General features: G+C 37.4%; 1 protein-coding gene across 2 annotated transcripts in view; it reads right to left on the bottom strand.

Annotated features, from left to right (window-relative positions):
• ZNF407 (zinc finger protein 407) overlaps positions 1-18144 on the bottom strand; it is a 334044-nt gene that overhangs the window by 53738 nt on the left and 262162 nt on the right. The window contains exon 9 of one of the 2 annotated variants that reach the window (XM_063165169.1): positions 12673-12816. The exons of the other annotated variant lie outside the window; for it this stretch is intronic. Within the exon in view, the coding sequence (XP_063021239.1) occupies positions 12761-12816 (56 nt within the window). The 3' untranslated portion in view covers positions 12673-12760. Of the gene's footprint in view, positions 1-12672; positions 12817-18144 lie in introns of those variants that run through there. 2 annotated transcript variants of the gene reach the window in all.

Raw genomic sequence — 18144 nt, forward strand, 5'->3', positions numbered from 1 at the left:
TAACATAGGGTGAAACATTGTCCATGCTTGATAAAGACTGGAGAGTGTGAAGTAACATAGAACACTGCCTTCCAAGAACACCGGGGCAGAATGAGGGAACAAAGAAACATCTTCTCTGTTGTCCCTCCTCATGAGTGTTGCCTTAATAGCCATTGGCTCTGGGGTCTTTGTTCTGTGAAAAGGAGCACCTGTAGGTACAGCAACAACTTGAAAACATTTTTTTCCACTTTTCTTGAAGCAACAATGCAGAAATTGAGCAGGATAAGCCACTCATCAGACTGCTCCTATGGATATTTCCACTGGCCAACTTGGGGTGTGTTGGAGAAATGTCCCTGTGACTGAGAGAGGACACTGGAGGTTCTGGGGGCTGACAGCTGACTCCCAGCTTGAGAACTCAACATCTGAGCTTAGTGACTGAGCTATCTTCTGGAGCTGGAGAATATTTTGGTGTGCTTCTTTGTTAATTTTGGTAGAAACTTTCCATAAAGACTAATGAGTCATAAGTTTTGTGGTGTCTCATACGGCTATGGCTCACCCTCATGGTGCACTCCCAAACAGGTGCCTCTAAGCACCAAAAGGGACATTGAAATTAACCTGGGTCAAATGTTTGTACACATTATTGCTCTGGAGAGGCAAAAAAAAAGCTCTCTAGTATTCCTCCTGGCTTAGAGAGTAAACTAAGGCACACTGCTTGGACATGGACTTATGTACACTCTGTTGGATACAAAATACTCCTAGGGGAAGAACAAATTCCATGATTTTTGAGATAAAAGAAGAGCAGAGGAAAAGCTTGCCAAATGAGTGAGCTGTTTTGCACTGCAAGGGAAGGACTCCTAAAGGAAAAGGAAGAGCTCTAACTGAAAGAGAGGAGCACCTTGGGCGCTGATTCCCTGCGCTGCTTCACCAGCAGTGTCAACATCAACAGTAGGTTAGTCTAAACACAAACCATGCACAAACACAACTTATACCAAACAGCAAAGGTGTGAAGATGGAGAACATGACATTGCACCAGACAGAACAGTCTTAGCAATTCTCCTACAGACACTTCCTACCTTCAAAGTAATTGTAGTTCTTGGATAGCTCACACTCTTCCAGTTATATTGTGCTGTATCAGTCATAGCCAGGAAAAAACACATATTATTATCCAAGTAAAGTCAATCATTTATGAGTTCAACAGATACAGCAGTTGAACCTCTGTTATTTTCAAAAGGATAAGAAATGGCCATATTGTTTCTGGCAAAACAGATCACCTCAGTACAGATCCCAGCAATTAAAAAAAAATAATCCAACCCATCACCCAGCAAAGGCCTGGGTCCAATGCTAATACTTATGCATGGGAAAATGTGTAAAGGCATGTATAAGCATCTTAAAAATCTTGATTAAAAATTGTTTATTCATTATACTTTCTATTAATGAAATGTTGCCAGCAAAATAGCACACCTGGGAATGTATGGCTTCCTCCTGGTGTTACATTGCTGCAGATGATTGCAAAAGGAAAATACCAGACAAGACCAGAGAATCCTGTCATTGCCAAAAGCGAAAATATTTTTTAAAAATCCATGATCAGCAATTCCCTCCTTTGCTTCTTAGCCCAGCCCCTCTTCATGATACTTGCAAATGGAGCACCACACGGACATCAGTCGCTGCCACACCCTTCCTGTTGCTAATCTGTCTTTTTAAATTTAATTTCTTTTATGGTGGCTTTTCCACTGTTTAATTAGGCCACGGGGAGTAAAGAGAGGCAGTCTCACTGTCCCTTCAGAGTTTATTTCACAGACTGTTCCCTTCAAGGATTTTATTTCTGTCACTGAAAGCAGGCATCCTCATATTGCTTAAACACAGAAAATGATTAATACAATGAGATTGTTATGCTCCTAGCTAAAATGGCCTTCTTTGTAATGTGAGCTACAACAGCTTGAAAAGATGGGCGCTGACACTACACTACAGCTGACAGTTTTTCTTTTTTTAGGTGTACTATTATTGGGATCTGTAATTCTGTGTGACCCATAATAATAATCCCACCATTCTCCTCATATTAATATCATAAATTCTGCAGACATAGATGATATTATCATATATCAAATATGACCATAAAACCAATGTGATCTTAACACCTTTTGATTTATCTTGAAAAGAAAAATACCAGATAAAATTATTTATGCTGATATCACCAAGTCTTTACTGGGTTACAGTAACATGGTAAGATTATAATATTTATAATATTTAGGAAGATAGGCAGTTTTGATAGGTTTATTAATCTGTTCCTTGAGTTAAACTTCTGGATAGTTAATTTGTATGTTATTTAGCAGTCAGTGTTTTCCATTCTGTGGCCCTGGCCACAAAGTTGAAATTCTGCAAAAGCTGTATTTGGTATAATATTCAGCAGATACAATAAGTAGCCTAGTTTAAAGGGACACCAGTCAAATAATAACATTTTACAATATTTAAGTGAGATCTCCTAGTGCCACTGCAGTTAAAGGTCTCCAAGCTAATTTAACACATTGAGGCTTAAAATGGCAAGCTCAGCTTTGGAGTGATTTACAATGAAACCCACGACACACAAATATCAAGCTGACTTAATACTGGTTTCGAGTTTTGTATCTCTGAGACCACTTATACGTCCCAGTAACATGATCGCGGTGGAGGATTCTGGAACACTTAGAAGACTGAAGCAAAAGCTGAATTTAAAATACTGAAACCTTCAATTTGCCACCTCCTTCTTCCCACCTCTGCTCTCATCAGAATTAGAATTTCCAGACAGATTGTACCACGTGATTGCATGTTTGGACAACTGCTATAATAACAATAAAAAAAAGAGGGAGCATAAAATGGCTGAGGTGCTGAGGCTGCCAAAGAAAATGTGCCACATGCAAACATGATTATCCTTGTTTTAAGTAAAAATCTTGAGTCAAATTTGCTTCAGCACAAAGGAACTATCCAGGGGCCTATACACCACTTATGCCTTCAGTCAAGAGCACCATGCAGCAAAAGTGCTGCACTCCTGCTAAGCAATGATGGAACAATATTTGTGAGGAATTTTTACAAGGCACATAAAGCTATGTACTATGAAATCCCCCTTTACAGATATGCTCTGCAAAGCACCAAACAGGCAGGCTAAAGCAAACAGGCTTGTTGGGGAAAAAGGAGGCAGAAGCAGAACAAAAGAAAGCAACAATGAACAGCACAGCTTCAGAAATACAGATCAAAAGGTGCTTTACTGCCACTGGGGAGAGGATTTTTTCACGATTTCTTTGCAGTAAATTTATTCAGGCCCCAGCTTCAGCTACTCGTTTTGTATGTTGTTGGCATGAAATTCTGCCCTCAAAGATCACGCCTGTGAGAAATTGTATATTTTTTTTTTCAAATGTCCACATCTCATAAAAAGCAACACATGATGAAATTTCAGCAATATAGCTGCCATTAGGAACAAAATTTCTTTATGAGGTGCACAGGCCTTTCAAGAGGATAAACAAGTTTTTCCTCACTGAGTAATCATAAAAAGATCAGTAACTCAGTTGAACTACAAGAAAAGCAAAAAGCAGATGGGAGTAAGCACAGCCTCAGCTCTACCTTTACAACTATTGTTAGAAATGGGCAGAAAAAGGGGCAATGACTGTCCCAATTGGGAAGAGTCATCCTTAAATGTGTCTGCAAAACTACAGTGCTACCAATCATTGCAATCTTTTCAGAAACTGTGTTAGCTCAGATATTTGAGAGTTTAATGTCCCACTTTCTAGACTCAAATACTTAAGTAAGAACAGTTACTTGTTTTCATTTTTGAGGGAAGAGAGAAATTCAGTAACAGAGATCAGAAATTACCACCCAGACCAGCTGGGCAGCAACATGTAAGGTGGCAATACCAACACTCTTGTTGCCTTCACTGTAACCAGTGTTGTAGGACAACTCTGTCTAAGGCAGACAATCTCCCCATACAACATAATGGCTTTTTCTTTGTAGCTTTATAGTATATTGTATAATTAATTCAGGAATTAAAGCTGCCTAAATGCATTCAGACACAATGAGCCACTCTTCCGAGCTGTTGCAGTCTATTTTGTCAATAAACCTAGTTCATGAGGTTCTTGTTTCCACACATCAACACAATAAGAATTGTGTACTCTGGATATTTACATATCTATCCCGTGGAGAGATTCAGATTTTTAAAGACTCCTTAAAAATAGATTTGTTAGTGCTATACTTAAAATAATAATTTCAATACAAATTTAGAAATACAAAGTTTCCAAATGAAATAAGTAAAAACATTTCATGTAATTTATCTGGCAAATATGCTCCCAACATTTGAGTTAATTCCCTTTTTTTTTAAAGTGTAATCAACTATGTGAATTTTTCCTTGAAATATTTTACTTTCCTTTTGAGAGTATCCAAGGAGCATTAAAAGAAAAGAAACATATGACTAAGAAAAACACACATGACAAACGGAAAGATCAGAAAGGATACTATAACTGAATTATTTTCCTTAAGGGTGACAAAAGAGCAAGGTGGAGAGAGAAGTGGAAGAGAAAGGTGGTCTCCAGAAAAAGGGTGAGAGTAAAGAAAGTTAAATTTGCCTGCTTTCTTTCTGAATTCCCACTTACTACTTCAACCATTGAAATATCAAGGACGGCTTTAATTGGCTTTGCTCAGTGCCTGTGCTAAATATTTTAGAAGCCATTAAACTGGAAGCCATCTCCTCTCAACTCAAAGCCAAAAAACACTGTTTCTGTAAGAGGAACAACCAACTAAGGTGACAAAGTAAGAGTTCATTTTCTGATCTTGCAGTTTCTGGTTATACCAGCCACCCTGAGGTGTGCTCTGACCAAGGAGGATGGCACCACCTGAGTTACACTGATGGCTCCTTAAAAGACAGGTGATAATTTTCTCTTCCTCAATACTGGCTGCCCAAAGTATGTGTGTGGTGCAGTTTTGTACACAAATACATATGCAATTCTTTCTTTTCAATATCTTGTATGTGTTCTTACTCCAAAAATATATAGCCCTTTTTTGAGAGCAGCATGTTCACAATGTAAGAAACAAAATCTGGAAAGCAGAAAAAGAGCAGCACTAACTTACTGATAGGAATATGGTGTGACAGGAGGGATGAATAATCAAAGATACAGTTGATAGTTTACTGTTAAAATAAATTAACCAATCCACTGACAAAAAGTCTTGCCTACTGTATTTTATAGATACAGCTCTGACATATTTTGATCACAAACAGTTTCAAAAGAGGATCACTCTGCCAGCTGGGCTGTTCTTAAACAAAACCTCTATGTTTTGATCCAGGAAACATCAATCATCATGTCTCCAAAACCATTACCATTTATTGAGCACCCATTAATATGCTCAGTGCTAAATAAAGCAGGGGAACATGCTGTCCTTATCCACATTTCTGATCATCTGTCCTATATTTTTGAAGTCAGTTTGTCTCTGCATAAAATCAAACATCTAAAGTAAACAAACACAGAAATATTTTGGTACTATGTACTACACTGCAATACTTTTTGCATGCTTGTTTTATCTTTCACATTCTGTAAATATAAAATAACTCCATTCCAACTGCAGGGAAAAGAATTGAAAACAAGACTCTGCTGGACAAACAAGCCTGAAAAAGGAGTGAGGCTGCAGAGGGGCCACAAATTCTGTGTGTGTTTCAGCAAAAGGAGGACAGAAACCTGAGCAGCTGCAGAGTTGCTGCAGAGAGCTAAGAATTAGAGGAGTATCTCTGTGATGGTACAGGTCAAAAATACAAGGAATTTCAAAGGGAAACAAGAGGGTATGAATATCAGCACTGATTATAGGATATGTTTCCTGCACATAGGAGAACATTTAGCTAAGCCACGTTCAGTATCTCTGATGTAACTGAAGACCAATTTGTAGAATCAAGCTCTTGGATGATACATCATAGATAACGGCTATCCACAGGAATTCATAATAGCAAGTATGTTGCTTCTGAAGAGAAGAAATTACATGTTTTAACACAGAAAAAAACCTACAATATCCCCTCAAAGAAAATCAAGTCTTTTAGAAGTAATAACAAATGCAGATATTGAGAAGATTAAAATCTACTTCTGGTTCAACTCAAAAAAAAAAAAAAAAAAAAAACAACTTGTACTTGAAACCCTTGAAGATCATAATCTTGTCAAAGTATTGGTTAAATTTTAATTATGTAAAACATAAAAAAATTGGTGTAATTCACCATTTTTTAAAAAGGGATGAATATGTATCAGTTAAATGTTCTTACAGTTCTGTCTATCTGCTGTGTTAGACAAGAAATAAAGGTGATGTTCATAAAGACAATGATAAGATTTCCTTCACTTAATAGTCAACTCTCTGATTACTGGCCACTGGAGTATTAGGTTGAATTGCACCACTGATGAACAGCCAAGGGCCTCAGTTAACAAAAATCAGTGCTTTTAAAGTCTTTAATGATCACAAAAAAATGAATGAAAGCATTTGTCAAGATTATGATTGTCATTAGAAAATGCTAATTACATATTAGTTTAATAATCACCACATGATCATTTACCAAAATTATTAGATTTTTTTACTTACTTGGAAGAATGAACTTTTTTTTTTGTAGAAAGTGTTCACAATAGTGCTCTTAGAAGCTAAGAATTTTAAGATTACACATCTTCTGAAGCTGCGCTGCTACTGTCAGAAAGCTCTGATCTGAGTTTAATGCCAACCCATCTTATTTCACTCACTTAATGATATATATTACCCTCTTAAGGAAAGTTACAGCAGTGTACAATTCATAAAGCACAGGTAATTTGCCCACGAAAATAGGTCTACAATTAAAAGTTAAACTCCAGCAAAAAGCCATTTGTTAATTCATATATATGTGCTAAGTAAAATATGTCACTCTTCAATATTGAGCTGAGATCTCACCAAAAACATGAATTCTGAAGGTGTTAGGCAAGTATCAAACATATCTATAAGAGCTGTGTCATCTCAACAATACAACAAAGGAATATGCCACTAGAATTACAATAAGACTACTTCATTTTGATAACAAAAATATATTTTTCTGCATAGTAGTGTTACACCAGTTCCACAGGTCAAGTTGCATCAGCAACCAGTAACTTAATCACAGTAACAACAAAAAAAGCATCATATGCGAAAGTGAGCTCAAATGAAATTTTTCTCAGCCAGTGAGAATTTTTACCATTCCAATCAAATCTATTAATAATTCAGTACTTAAGTTCTTTAGCCCAAATGCAAGTATAAAAACTCCCAAAAGAACAGTTTTCCCATTCTCAGTTTAAAGTTCACATTTTAAACAACTAGAAGTAACTCAAACAATCACTTTCTTTTAAGGGGACAGCATAATGGAACCATGTCCAACAGTACATCTTTAACACATACAAGCAGAATAAAACCTGAAAACTATCGAAAATATTTCATATGTTATTTTCCACCTAAGATCAATGTTCTGACAGGAACAGGCCCTTGTGGCAAAAGGGCACATCTCTGCATTACTGATCTTAAGAACATCTTAAGAACATCTGTGCACCTTGGCCACACCCCCCTGCAGCACTCCAGGACGGGGACAGACTGGCTGGACAGTGCCCAGGCAGAAAGGGACCCGGGGGTGCAGCTTCATAGTGGCTGAACATGAGCCAGCAGTGTGCCCTGGTGGCCAAGAACGCCAAGGGCATGTGTGGGGAATAGTGCGGCCCGCAGGAGTACGGCAGGGATTGGCCCCTGTACTCAGCACTGGTCAGGCCACACCTTGAGTGCTATGTCCAGTTCTGGGCCCCTCAATTTAGGAAGGACATTGAGATGCTGGAGTGTGTTTAGAGAAGGACAGCAAGGCTGCTGAAGGGTCTGAAACACAAGACCAATGAGGAGCAACTGAGGGAGCTGGGACTGTTTAGCCTGAGAAGAGGAGGCTCAGGGTGACCTTATCACTCTCTACAAGCACCTGAAAGGAAATTGTGGCCAGGTGGGGGTTGGTCTCTTCTCCCAGGCAAGCAGTGGAAGCATGACAGGACACAGCTTTAAGCTGCATCAGGAGAGGTTTAGACATAATGAGGAATTTCTTTACAGAAAGAGTGCTTAGACATTGGAATGGGCTGCCCAGAGAAATGATGGAGTCACTGGCCCTAGAGGTGTTTAAGAAAAGACTGGATGTGGCATTTGATGCCATGGTCTGGTTGACATGGTGGTGTTTGGTCATAGATTGGACTTGATGATCTTTTTTCCAACCTAATTGATTCTGTGATCTTAATTCAATTCAGCAATGAAATAATATTACATCACAACCCTTGGTATGCTTAATAGACCCTACACAATATGGGGGCATTGTGGTAACAGGACAGTAACTTTACTTGACCTTTGCAAAGAAATAACTAAGATTAACTAATTAACTAAGATTCTAATTTAAATGCACACAAGCTGCAAACAGAGTTTAAATGCATTAACAGCTGCCTCTGACTGATCTCCATAGCTGCTATGGCAGAGAGACAAGGTAAGCTTCAAGAGAAAGCAGACATGCTATTGCAGAAGTCTGATGCACACAAGTCTGTACAATTTGTTCAATCTCTTCCACCAAGAACAGTATAACTTGCTCCTGATCAGACACACTGGTAGAGAAAGCTATGGAGAAGAAGAGGCAAAGTTCAAGATTCTCTTTGTGGGAAGAGTCTTCAAACTTGGTCTTGAGTGACAATTATTTAGATTTCTTTGAATTAAAAAAACAAATTAACAAATTACTGATCCCCTGAACAACTGCTCAAATTGCAACTGAAATGTAAATATATATGGACAGAATGCAAAATCCTTTACCCTGGCTAGGTTTTCAGGGAGCAAAGAGGAATACGAGATCCACTTTGGGACTTTGGCATAGGAACGAGGACACCTTGACTAACACGTTCTTCTGCTTTGAACCTTGGCCAGATAAGTGGTTACTCGAGTGTGAATTGTTCCCGTAATACCAGTCCTGGTTCTGTGGGACCAGTTTCCTCTACAGTATCACATTTGCCACTCTTGTTGGCAGTTTCAGTTTAGGGAGAAAATGGGAATGTAAATTAACTACTCATATCTAAAGGTGGTAGCTACACATCAAGGTTAAGACATTAGCAGGGCCACGTGACGATCCTGCACTACTTTCTTCTGTACTTAGTCTGTGGAACAGAGGAATTAAGTCTCTGTGGCTGTCAATCTGGCTCTTTTCATGAGTTCTAAATTCATTTAAATAAATAAATAAATAAAATTATTTGTTTCAACTTGTCATTTGAGTAAGATCTGTTTTATTGCTGCAATTTTTGCTGTAGTATGTACAAATCAATCACAAAAGTCTCTACGATTCAAACCCTTTATAAAAGTGATACCTATGTAGTTTCTTCCAAAGAAGCCTCAGATGCTGTGACAGTGATACTAAGCCTACATCAAAAAAAATCTTTAAAAAAACATAACTTCAATGTTTTGCTTTCAGAGAATTTTTATAAAGCTCACATTCTAGAGCAAGGCACACACAAGTAAATTCCATGTTAAAATAAATTCAAACCTAAAAAGTTAATTAAATATATCTTCTGCTTGAAAACCAATCTCAAACTTAATTTTCTGTTACTCAACATGACTTTTGACATTTTTCCTTTTACAAACTACTTTGATAAAATGTTCAGGAAACCTTCCCCCCCCACCTCCTCCACCACTTCATTTCTTAACTCCTATGTTAATCTTACCTGTATAGCTTTAAAAAACATTTATTTTCATAAGGATACAATCACTGCAGTCACTGGTTGTAGCAAATAAATACAGCTAAGATTTGCATTATGATGATATATAAGGACAATATATTTTAAAGCTATCTGTTTATATAATACCATTGACAGACTATGTTTGTTTTTAAAGGAAGAAAACACTAAATGTTGTGCAACCTGCTTTAGAAACCAGAAAGATTTATTCTAGAAGAACAACTAAGATCAGGATATATGCTAGCATCCAAATAACAGTAAGACCAAGTTGGAGCAGAAATGCTATGCCTTTCAGGAACACATTTACAAATAAACCAATATTATGCCTCATCTTACACCAAGGCTTTCATAGATATGGAGCTGATGGGGATTCAGAGAATTAAAATAGATTTCTGGCTTTCTTTATGTCACTTTAGAAGGGATTCCTTTGCTCTCAGCATGCAGATTGGGTAGGAAGTGCTGAAGGATACTGGAGGAGAGAAATCAACAGATTCATTAATTTTTTCATACTTCTAGAAGGCCCCACATGCACCAACAGTTGAGGCTACTCAACAGTTGAGACAAGGGCAGGTAGGGACAGGACAACAGGGAACAGTTTAAATTAAAAAAAGAGGAGATATTTAGGTTAGTTACTTGGAAAAAGTTCTTTATTCTGTGAGTTGTGAAGCACTGGAGCAGGTTGCCCAGAGAAGCTGTAGACGCCCCATCAGTGGAAATGTTCAAGGCCAAGTTGGATGGGGCTTTGAGCAACCTTTAGGTCTGTCCCTGTCCTGGCTGGGCGGGGTGGAACTAAATGAACTTCAACGTCCTCTCCAACACAACCCATTCAAAGACTGCACGTACAAAGGATAGCAAAAAGAAAGAGTCAACAAAACAAACTCTGTAGAGTAATTCTCCTTCCTTCCTCCTACACAGGAGGAAAAATTAATCTCCCTCACATTAGGAACCAGGCAATGCTCTGTGGGTCACACTTGTCCACTCTTCTACCCTTTCCTTGCACTGCTGCTCTTTCTTGGCCCTGGGACTAATCTCTCTTCCTTTTTTCTTCTACCACCACAGACTTTGCTACTGCCTCTAGTCATCACCATGTCAAGCTCCAACCAACATGACTCCTTCCACCCAGGACCATATCAGCATGGGGAAAAGCAAAGGGCCAAAGCCCTTCCTGCACAAAAAGAACAAGAATTATTCCTTTGAGCTTGCTGCCATTCTTTGTGTGCAAGGAATCACAAAGGAATCACTTAAACTTCAGTACTCAGTAATCACTCAGTAACCACTGAGAAACTGGAACATGAAGCTACAGAAGTTTGTGCCCATGCTAATAAGTTCCAAGGTCACATCAAGTATTTTTCCATTATATTGAAGACTGAAAATTTTCATTTGAAATAAAGCAAAAAACCCCTAAACAAACAAAACCAAAACAAGATAACAAAAAGAGAAGGAAAAATTAATAGAAGATTCTCATACAATCACCTGGATTCTGATGCGGGGGCTCAATGTAAATATTAATTACTATGCATTTTACACGTAAATGTGAGAGATGGTGAGACTGGAACACAGTCAACCTGCAGAGCGCTGGTTCTACAACTAAATGCTCTGGGCAAGCAGCAGCCCAGTGTTCAAGAAAATAAAACTCAGAAGAGTTGAGAGTTCCAAGAGATTTTCCCATTTGTGAAATTTCTAAAGCAAGACAAAACCCCAAAGCATAAAACTTCCTTTCCCTCTCATAAAAATGACCCTGAAGTTTCTAGAACATAAGTAAGGCTAGCTGTAGTGATAGTTCTTCTGTGATAGTCTGACAAAATTCCAACTGAATTCTATCATCATAAAATCTGTCAGAGATACAATGGGTCTTGTATGGATATATTTTGCCTACCAAGAATTCTTAATGTCATTGGTATAATAAGGAAAGGAATTTATAGAGAATATGTAGGAGGAGAAAAAAGAAGAAAAATACTGGGAGACTGTGTGTGAGAGAGAACCTATGGATGGCAAAGGAAACCTACAAATACATCTTATAAAATATTGCTTCTTGATACCCCAGAATTAATTTACACAACAGTCAACCTTGTGTGAAGGCTGCCTTCTCCAGCATCTTCTCTTTGAGCTTTTCTTGTTTGACTGTCCAAAGTGTCATCTTGAATTCAGGTGAGTACACTGATTTTCAGTACAACTCCAGAAAAGGACACAACAGGTAAAAGCACCTTATCATGTGTTAAAGCATCTCTGATGTTGTGCAGCCCTTCTACTCTGTTACTCATATTACTTTATGCTTATTAACAACTTCACTTTAGAGCAGGAATTTTTTAATTAATGTGTGTTTCCATTATGAAAACCCTGTTTCATTTGGCACAGAAATATCTTTTTGGTGTTTGTTGCTAACCTAAGTTAACCTGCTTAGGCATCCATGATCACAAATTGAGTTAAAACCAAACAAATAAATGAACAAACACCTGCTGACAGAAAATGAGGTGTAAGGAAGAATTCCTTTGACAGTCCTAATACTCTTCTGAATTTAAAAAATACATCAATTTGATTTGTGAGAATTCTGTTTTGAACTGGGGCCTGATCCTATTCAACTGATATATTGTTGAGAAACAAAACCCCATGCTTAATACGTTGCTTAAAAATTAAGAGTCAGGAATGATTAGAACACAGTTAAAATATCTTCAGTCTCTTTTCCCCTCTGATATGGGTAGATGAATTTGAGAATCAAAAGTTAAACAAAGAAGTGTAAAATACAATTATAGTGTAACATAAATACATTACACTCCAGAGATATCAGAATATCAACAGTAGTATTAAATCTGCCCTGAAGTAAAGAGGTATGAAGCAATTCATTAAAATAGAAGACAAAAACTAGATCATTCTCCAGCTAACAACAGCTAACATTTTTTTTTCCCAGGAAAAATCTAGCAGTTTTATCCTGACTTACTTTATATGCAGATGCAGAACATGTGGGATTTGCCTTCAGATGCTTTCACTTGAGGAATGGGAAACCAGCAGCAGAGTTGAAGATTCAGAAGCATTTTCTCTCCCTTTCCTGATCACTCTTGACTGCTAGATTACTGTGCAGGATCAGTCACATGAGATGCACTGGAGAAGTAGTCTACAACGAAAACTGGAAGCAAACCCAACAAACCACAGTCTTCCACAGAAAGATTTAGCTTTCAAAGCAACAATATGCAAATATTTTCTTATTTGGGTGTGCTTAATGGACATTACTGAGATAAGTGAGATAGGTAGAGCTTTCCATTCAGTCAAAAGATAGATAAATACAGGAATACTTGCAATTCCTGATGTAAAATCCATATTTTGTATTGGCTTTTTTTAAACCAAGTAGTAATTTTTTTTCCATTAAACGGGTATACTTGTTTTTTTTAAATTTGACATAGTTGCTGCTGAAATTTATGAAGTGTTGCCCACTGGGAGAGTTCTGTGGCAGAATACGGCACAATAAAACACAATAAAATAAAATTTTTAAAGGGACAAATTACTAGTAAAATCAAAGAAGTAAAATGGAGGTTTTTCAAATGTGTGGGATTGAGTTCAGGAGATGAAAAATAAGTGTGAAAAGACCTATCTAAGCCAGAATTTCATCAACTCAGAACTCGAGTGGAAGGAGAGGTCCTGAAGCAGAAGCACATGCAAAGTTTGTTGCACACATCTACCTAGTCAAATACTCCTAGACACAATTTCCTCACAATCATATTTAAATTTTGTTCATAATCTTGTTTAAAATGAAGCTGAGTCCTAGCATTAGCTCTCCACTTGTCTAATTGCTTGTGTCATCAAACCCACCAATAATAATAAGCATAGACTAGCAATGTAGGATGGTTCTCATCTTAAAGAAACAGTCTGGCCTTTGTCTAAATCTAGCTCTTATCCACACACAGAAAAACCCATCATTGAATACAGAAAGGCAAGGGGGGGCTAAAACTTAAAGCAGAAGGATTTATCAGTTGCTAATGGAATCACTAGGCAGTGTGCTACTGCAATTCAAAAGCCACCAGTCTTCCAATACTTTTCTGCACTTTTCCTTACACTTCTCTTGCAAAAGAAGCAACTGGGCAGCAATCATTTTAGGGGTACTTCTGAGAAATGTCTAAAGAGTCTGTGACAAACCATGTGAAAAACACCCTCTTGGCTACAGGTGCATTTGGGTACCTCAGCTTAGCTCAGCTGTGTTAGAAACACAGAAGGCAGCACAGGGCCTGCAAGTGAACTGGCTGTGCACACAGGGATCTTATTTCTCACTTAGGTAAGGCTGATTTTAGGGCATAACATAAACATAGCTACCCTTGCAGATCAAGTATTTGACCAGGCCTTAAAATTATCTTAGTTCTTGTCAACTATAGATTATTTTGTAATGGAAAATAAATAACTAAAGAAAAATTACAGGTGACCTCTATTGAAATTATTATACTGATTATCTGAGATGAGCCTAAAACCTGGTAAAGATATATTATCATCAGGCTGCAGTGAGTGCTCAATGTCTAAATTAGCTACAAGTAATCAAGTGCCACCTCAGAAGCATTTTCCTGTGCCATTTTCCTACTTTGCCATTGCTGAAACAGTTAAATGCAACCCATCCTGACCATGTAATGGCTCCACTAGTGTGAAACATACCATAAATACAGAGCTGTCACTGTCTGCTCCATAAGTTTCCACAAGTAGCCCACGCAGGACATGGCTGCTTCCCACAGGTTACCATGCTATGCCCAATTGCCTGTTTCACTTACAATCACATTAGCACTCTCTACACTAGAATCCTTAATTGTTGCCGTGCCCAGACATTGTAAATGAGTTAAATTCTTACAATACTTTGTTCTTAGTAAGATCATTGCCTTCACAGCATTGTTACCGACCCCATTAAGGCACAATGAAAACCATGGTGTTGTTATCCACTTCCCTGCTCCCCTGGGATGACAGAAAGACCAACAAATATTTAGGGATCTCCAAATGGATTTGGAATTTCTCACTTAAATTACTTAAGCTTACTGCTTCTGGTCTGCCAGTGTTTCAGCCTCTATTTTTGCAGAGAAAAATATAATTTAAAAGAAAAAAATAAATATCACCACATAACAATCCAAGTAATTTTTGTATATAATTTAAATCTGTATGTTCACTGCAAAGTCAGACAAAGCAAATAATTAGAACTAAACTAACACCAAATATATACATTTGGTGTTCAGTCATGGATGCACATCTGTGTACAGCTGCAGAAGTGTAGAGCCTGAGACAGAACAGAAGGGTGGACAGGGAATCAAGCATCAGGGAGTGTCTGTTACACAACACCTTCAGCGATATCCTATTACACTGACCACAACCAGACACTCAGAAATTCATCAGTGAAAATAAAAAAAAAATAAAACAGTTTCTGGTTAAAGCATAATCAAATAATAGATTTTTACAATTTTTTCAAATAATTTCAGTCCTTACATTTGTACAATAGTTATGAAAATAATACATTCTTTATAACAGCTTGCAAGAAGTCTACTCTACAGACTTATATATCAGAAATAATTAAAAAAGAAGACATGATTCTATGAGCCAAGTATGTTGCAGGCACGCAAGAAAATGCTTATTTGTCAGATAGCTTGGGTAGTTTATATGGACAATAAACATCTAACTTACAAGTATTATACTTGTTTCTTGTGGGTTTGTTTTTTTTTAACAGAGGCACTTTTAAACTTATGTAAATAACAATTTTATCTGTTTGCAAAGAGATTTGACTGCTGAAGTAAAAGACATGAAATTTTCTTACATAGACTTGGATGAATCTCTGTCTCTGTTTTCTTTTCCTCATGGGTATTTTTTGTCTACTTTAATATGCCAGAGGTCTTTAAAATAGCTGTCCTAATCATTATCTGAATCGACAGGAAAGGTACCAAATATATCAGAAATAAAAAAAATTAAAAATACATAAAACCAAAGCTTTAGACAATAAAGTAATCTGTCCGTACTTAAAGGTCATCTACAAAATAGAGATAACTCTGCAACAAACAAACTCCTTCTATTTTATTGCAAACTCCTTGTTTGCAATAAAAGCAGAGTCCAATTTACGCTGAATTGATCAAGCAGTTTCTTTCTTTATATTTAAACACTTCCAAGAAGAGATGAAAAAGATTGCGCCGGCCAGCGTGCTGGCCAGAAGAGGAATGGAATGGCAGAGGGGACAAGGGAGGTACTTTAAATTTGCTTAACCCTGCAAAATGCAAACAATTGTCTCTATCCTCTCAGAAGAGCGTGGCACGGAGGTGACAGAACGCAGGTGTGGGCGTCCGTCAGAACGGCGGCGCTTTGGCTGCGCGCAGCGGAGCCGCGGCGGGAGATTACACACCGACCTATTGGCAGAACATGGCAAGGGAGAATGTCAGATTTCATATCCGCCAGACATCTACAGCAACTGATGCCTTGTAGTCAAAGGCTGTTAAATTACCTGTGAAGGTTACTGGCAGCCCTGAATGTTTTTCTCATTGTTTATTTAGTTCCAAAAGCACTTGGTCTTTGTGCTGATTGCCCTAACTGACAGCCCAGGAAATCTGGACTTTGTAAACAGGGCGCTGCTGTATTGAATTACAGGTAACAAGTGTGTAATCAACCTGCTGGGGCTGGACCTTTGCAAAGAAATCTTCGGTATACAGAAAAAAGAATAGGTTTCAATACTGGGGAATCAATTATGTGAACAGATGAGTATAAAAAGAGATCAATTTAAATCCTTTGTGCTTATTTCCTATAGCATATTTAGAAAAAGAAAAGACCCTGACATACTGGAAAGGTAATTAAGCACTTTATTCATTGTTGCAATAATATTATAGGAATTAAAGGTGAATATTATTTGAAGCCCCCTCATTATAACCCATAAAACTGTATTAGTTGAACAGTCCTTAGCTGCAATACGCTTTTTAAAAATATAAAGTAACGGCTTGCAGATTCTTGTTCTTAAAGAAGAGTTTCTGTAGTGAAATTACATAAACTGGAACAAAGACCAACCCAAAATGAATCAGTCATTTTTGATCCTCCCAAAGATAGAGAACCACTACAAAGCAGGGATCTAGTGAAATCAAATATTGTGATATTTCTGCATACTCAGACAACGTAATAAAGTTCAACAAACACCCCCCCAGACCATAGATTTATATGAGATATTTAAACTGTAATTGTTAATTAAAAAGCATAAATAAAATCCAGTGGTAATCAGTCAACAGAATAACCCTATGCCAGAAAACATTGAGTCACTGAGTAGTACACGAGAGGAAATATTTTTTTTCCTGGTGGGTTTTTTTGGGGTTATTTTTTAAATCATCAAGACAGGCCTGTTTTGCCTGTGACTGTGGCCACCATGGGCAATAACATTCACCAAATAAAGAAGAACTTAACAATGAAGATTTCAAAATATAAACATCCGATGGTATTTCCTATCTGAACATCATTTATTAAAGCAGATACCGTATGCTATCATCTTATTATGCCCCAAAGACTTGTTTTTGCAGTTTGAAATTACAAGAAAAACAAGGTTTCATTAATGCACTCACTGATGATGATAATTTTAGACTGCTTGCAGTATTGGAATGTATGCTTTGTTAAAGCAACTGGACTTACATTGCTAAATTTTATTCACTCTAGGGAAGCAGTTCTCTACTTTGGCATCCACAATTTCTTTTAAGTGCCTGAAAAACATGTTATAAAACTGACTTTCATTTCTGTTTGGCCATGTATCAGTATTTATGAACCAATATGTCCCTAAAAATTGAAATCCCTGTCTTACTTGGGAGTGGGAGTTGTTTTTTTTTTTTTGCAAATAAACAACAATATATGAAATACAACCTTGTCTACTTATAAAACTTATAAAACTTTCAACCAAACCTATTGCATGGGACAAGAGATGATGATAACTGACCAGGAACAATGGAAACACTAGAGCATTTCTAATCAGTTGTCTCCACCTGATTCAAGATCTAGACTACAACAGATATTTCTGACAGTTTCAGTAATATTTATTCAAGACTATTAAAAAATTTTTGGTCAAAAGAGAAAGTCTCCTAACTTCTAATGACTGTGTATTAACAGATATGCCAATTGCCTACCATACTCTTTCTTCCTAACTAATATTCCTGTAAATACCTGCATTTTCAGGAGAAGAATAACATCGTTTCCCAAGCCAACAGAAACAGCTGGTGAAGGATTTTTTAAATCTGACTCACAACAATAACAGCCTGTGACAGTGAGAAACACTGCTCCAGTGCTGCACTGTGTAAAACACACACATTTCTGTCCATTCCCAATGTACCACCTTTTGATTGTATTGGAGATCTGTCTGTTCTTGTCTCTTGAAAAGCAGTTGACATGAACATGATTTCACATTTTTCCAAAGTTCTTTTATATACTGTCTTTGAGATGTTCCCATTTGCTTTTCAACACACTTTACACAGTCATGATGACTAAA

Source organism: Melospiza melodia, chromosome 1 (assembly GCF_035770615.1).
Source record: "Melospiza melodia melodia isolate bMelMel2 chromosome 1, bMelMel2.pri, whole genome shotgun sequence".
NCBI classification, from domain to species: domain Eukaryota; kingdom Metazoa; phylum Chordata; class Aves; order Passeriformes; family Passerellidae; genus Melospiza; species Melospiza melodia.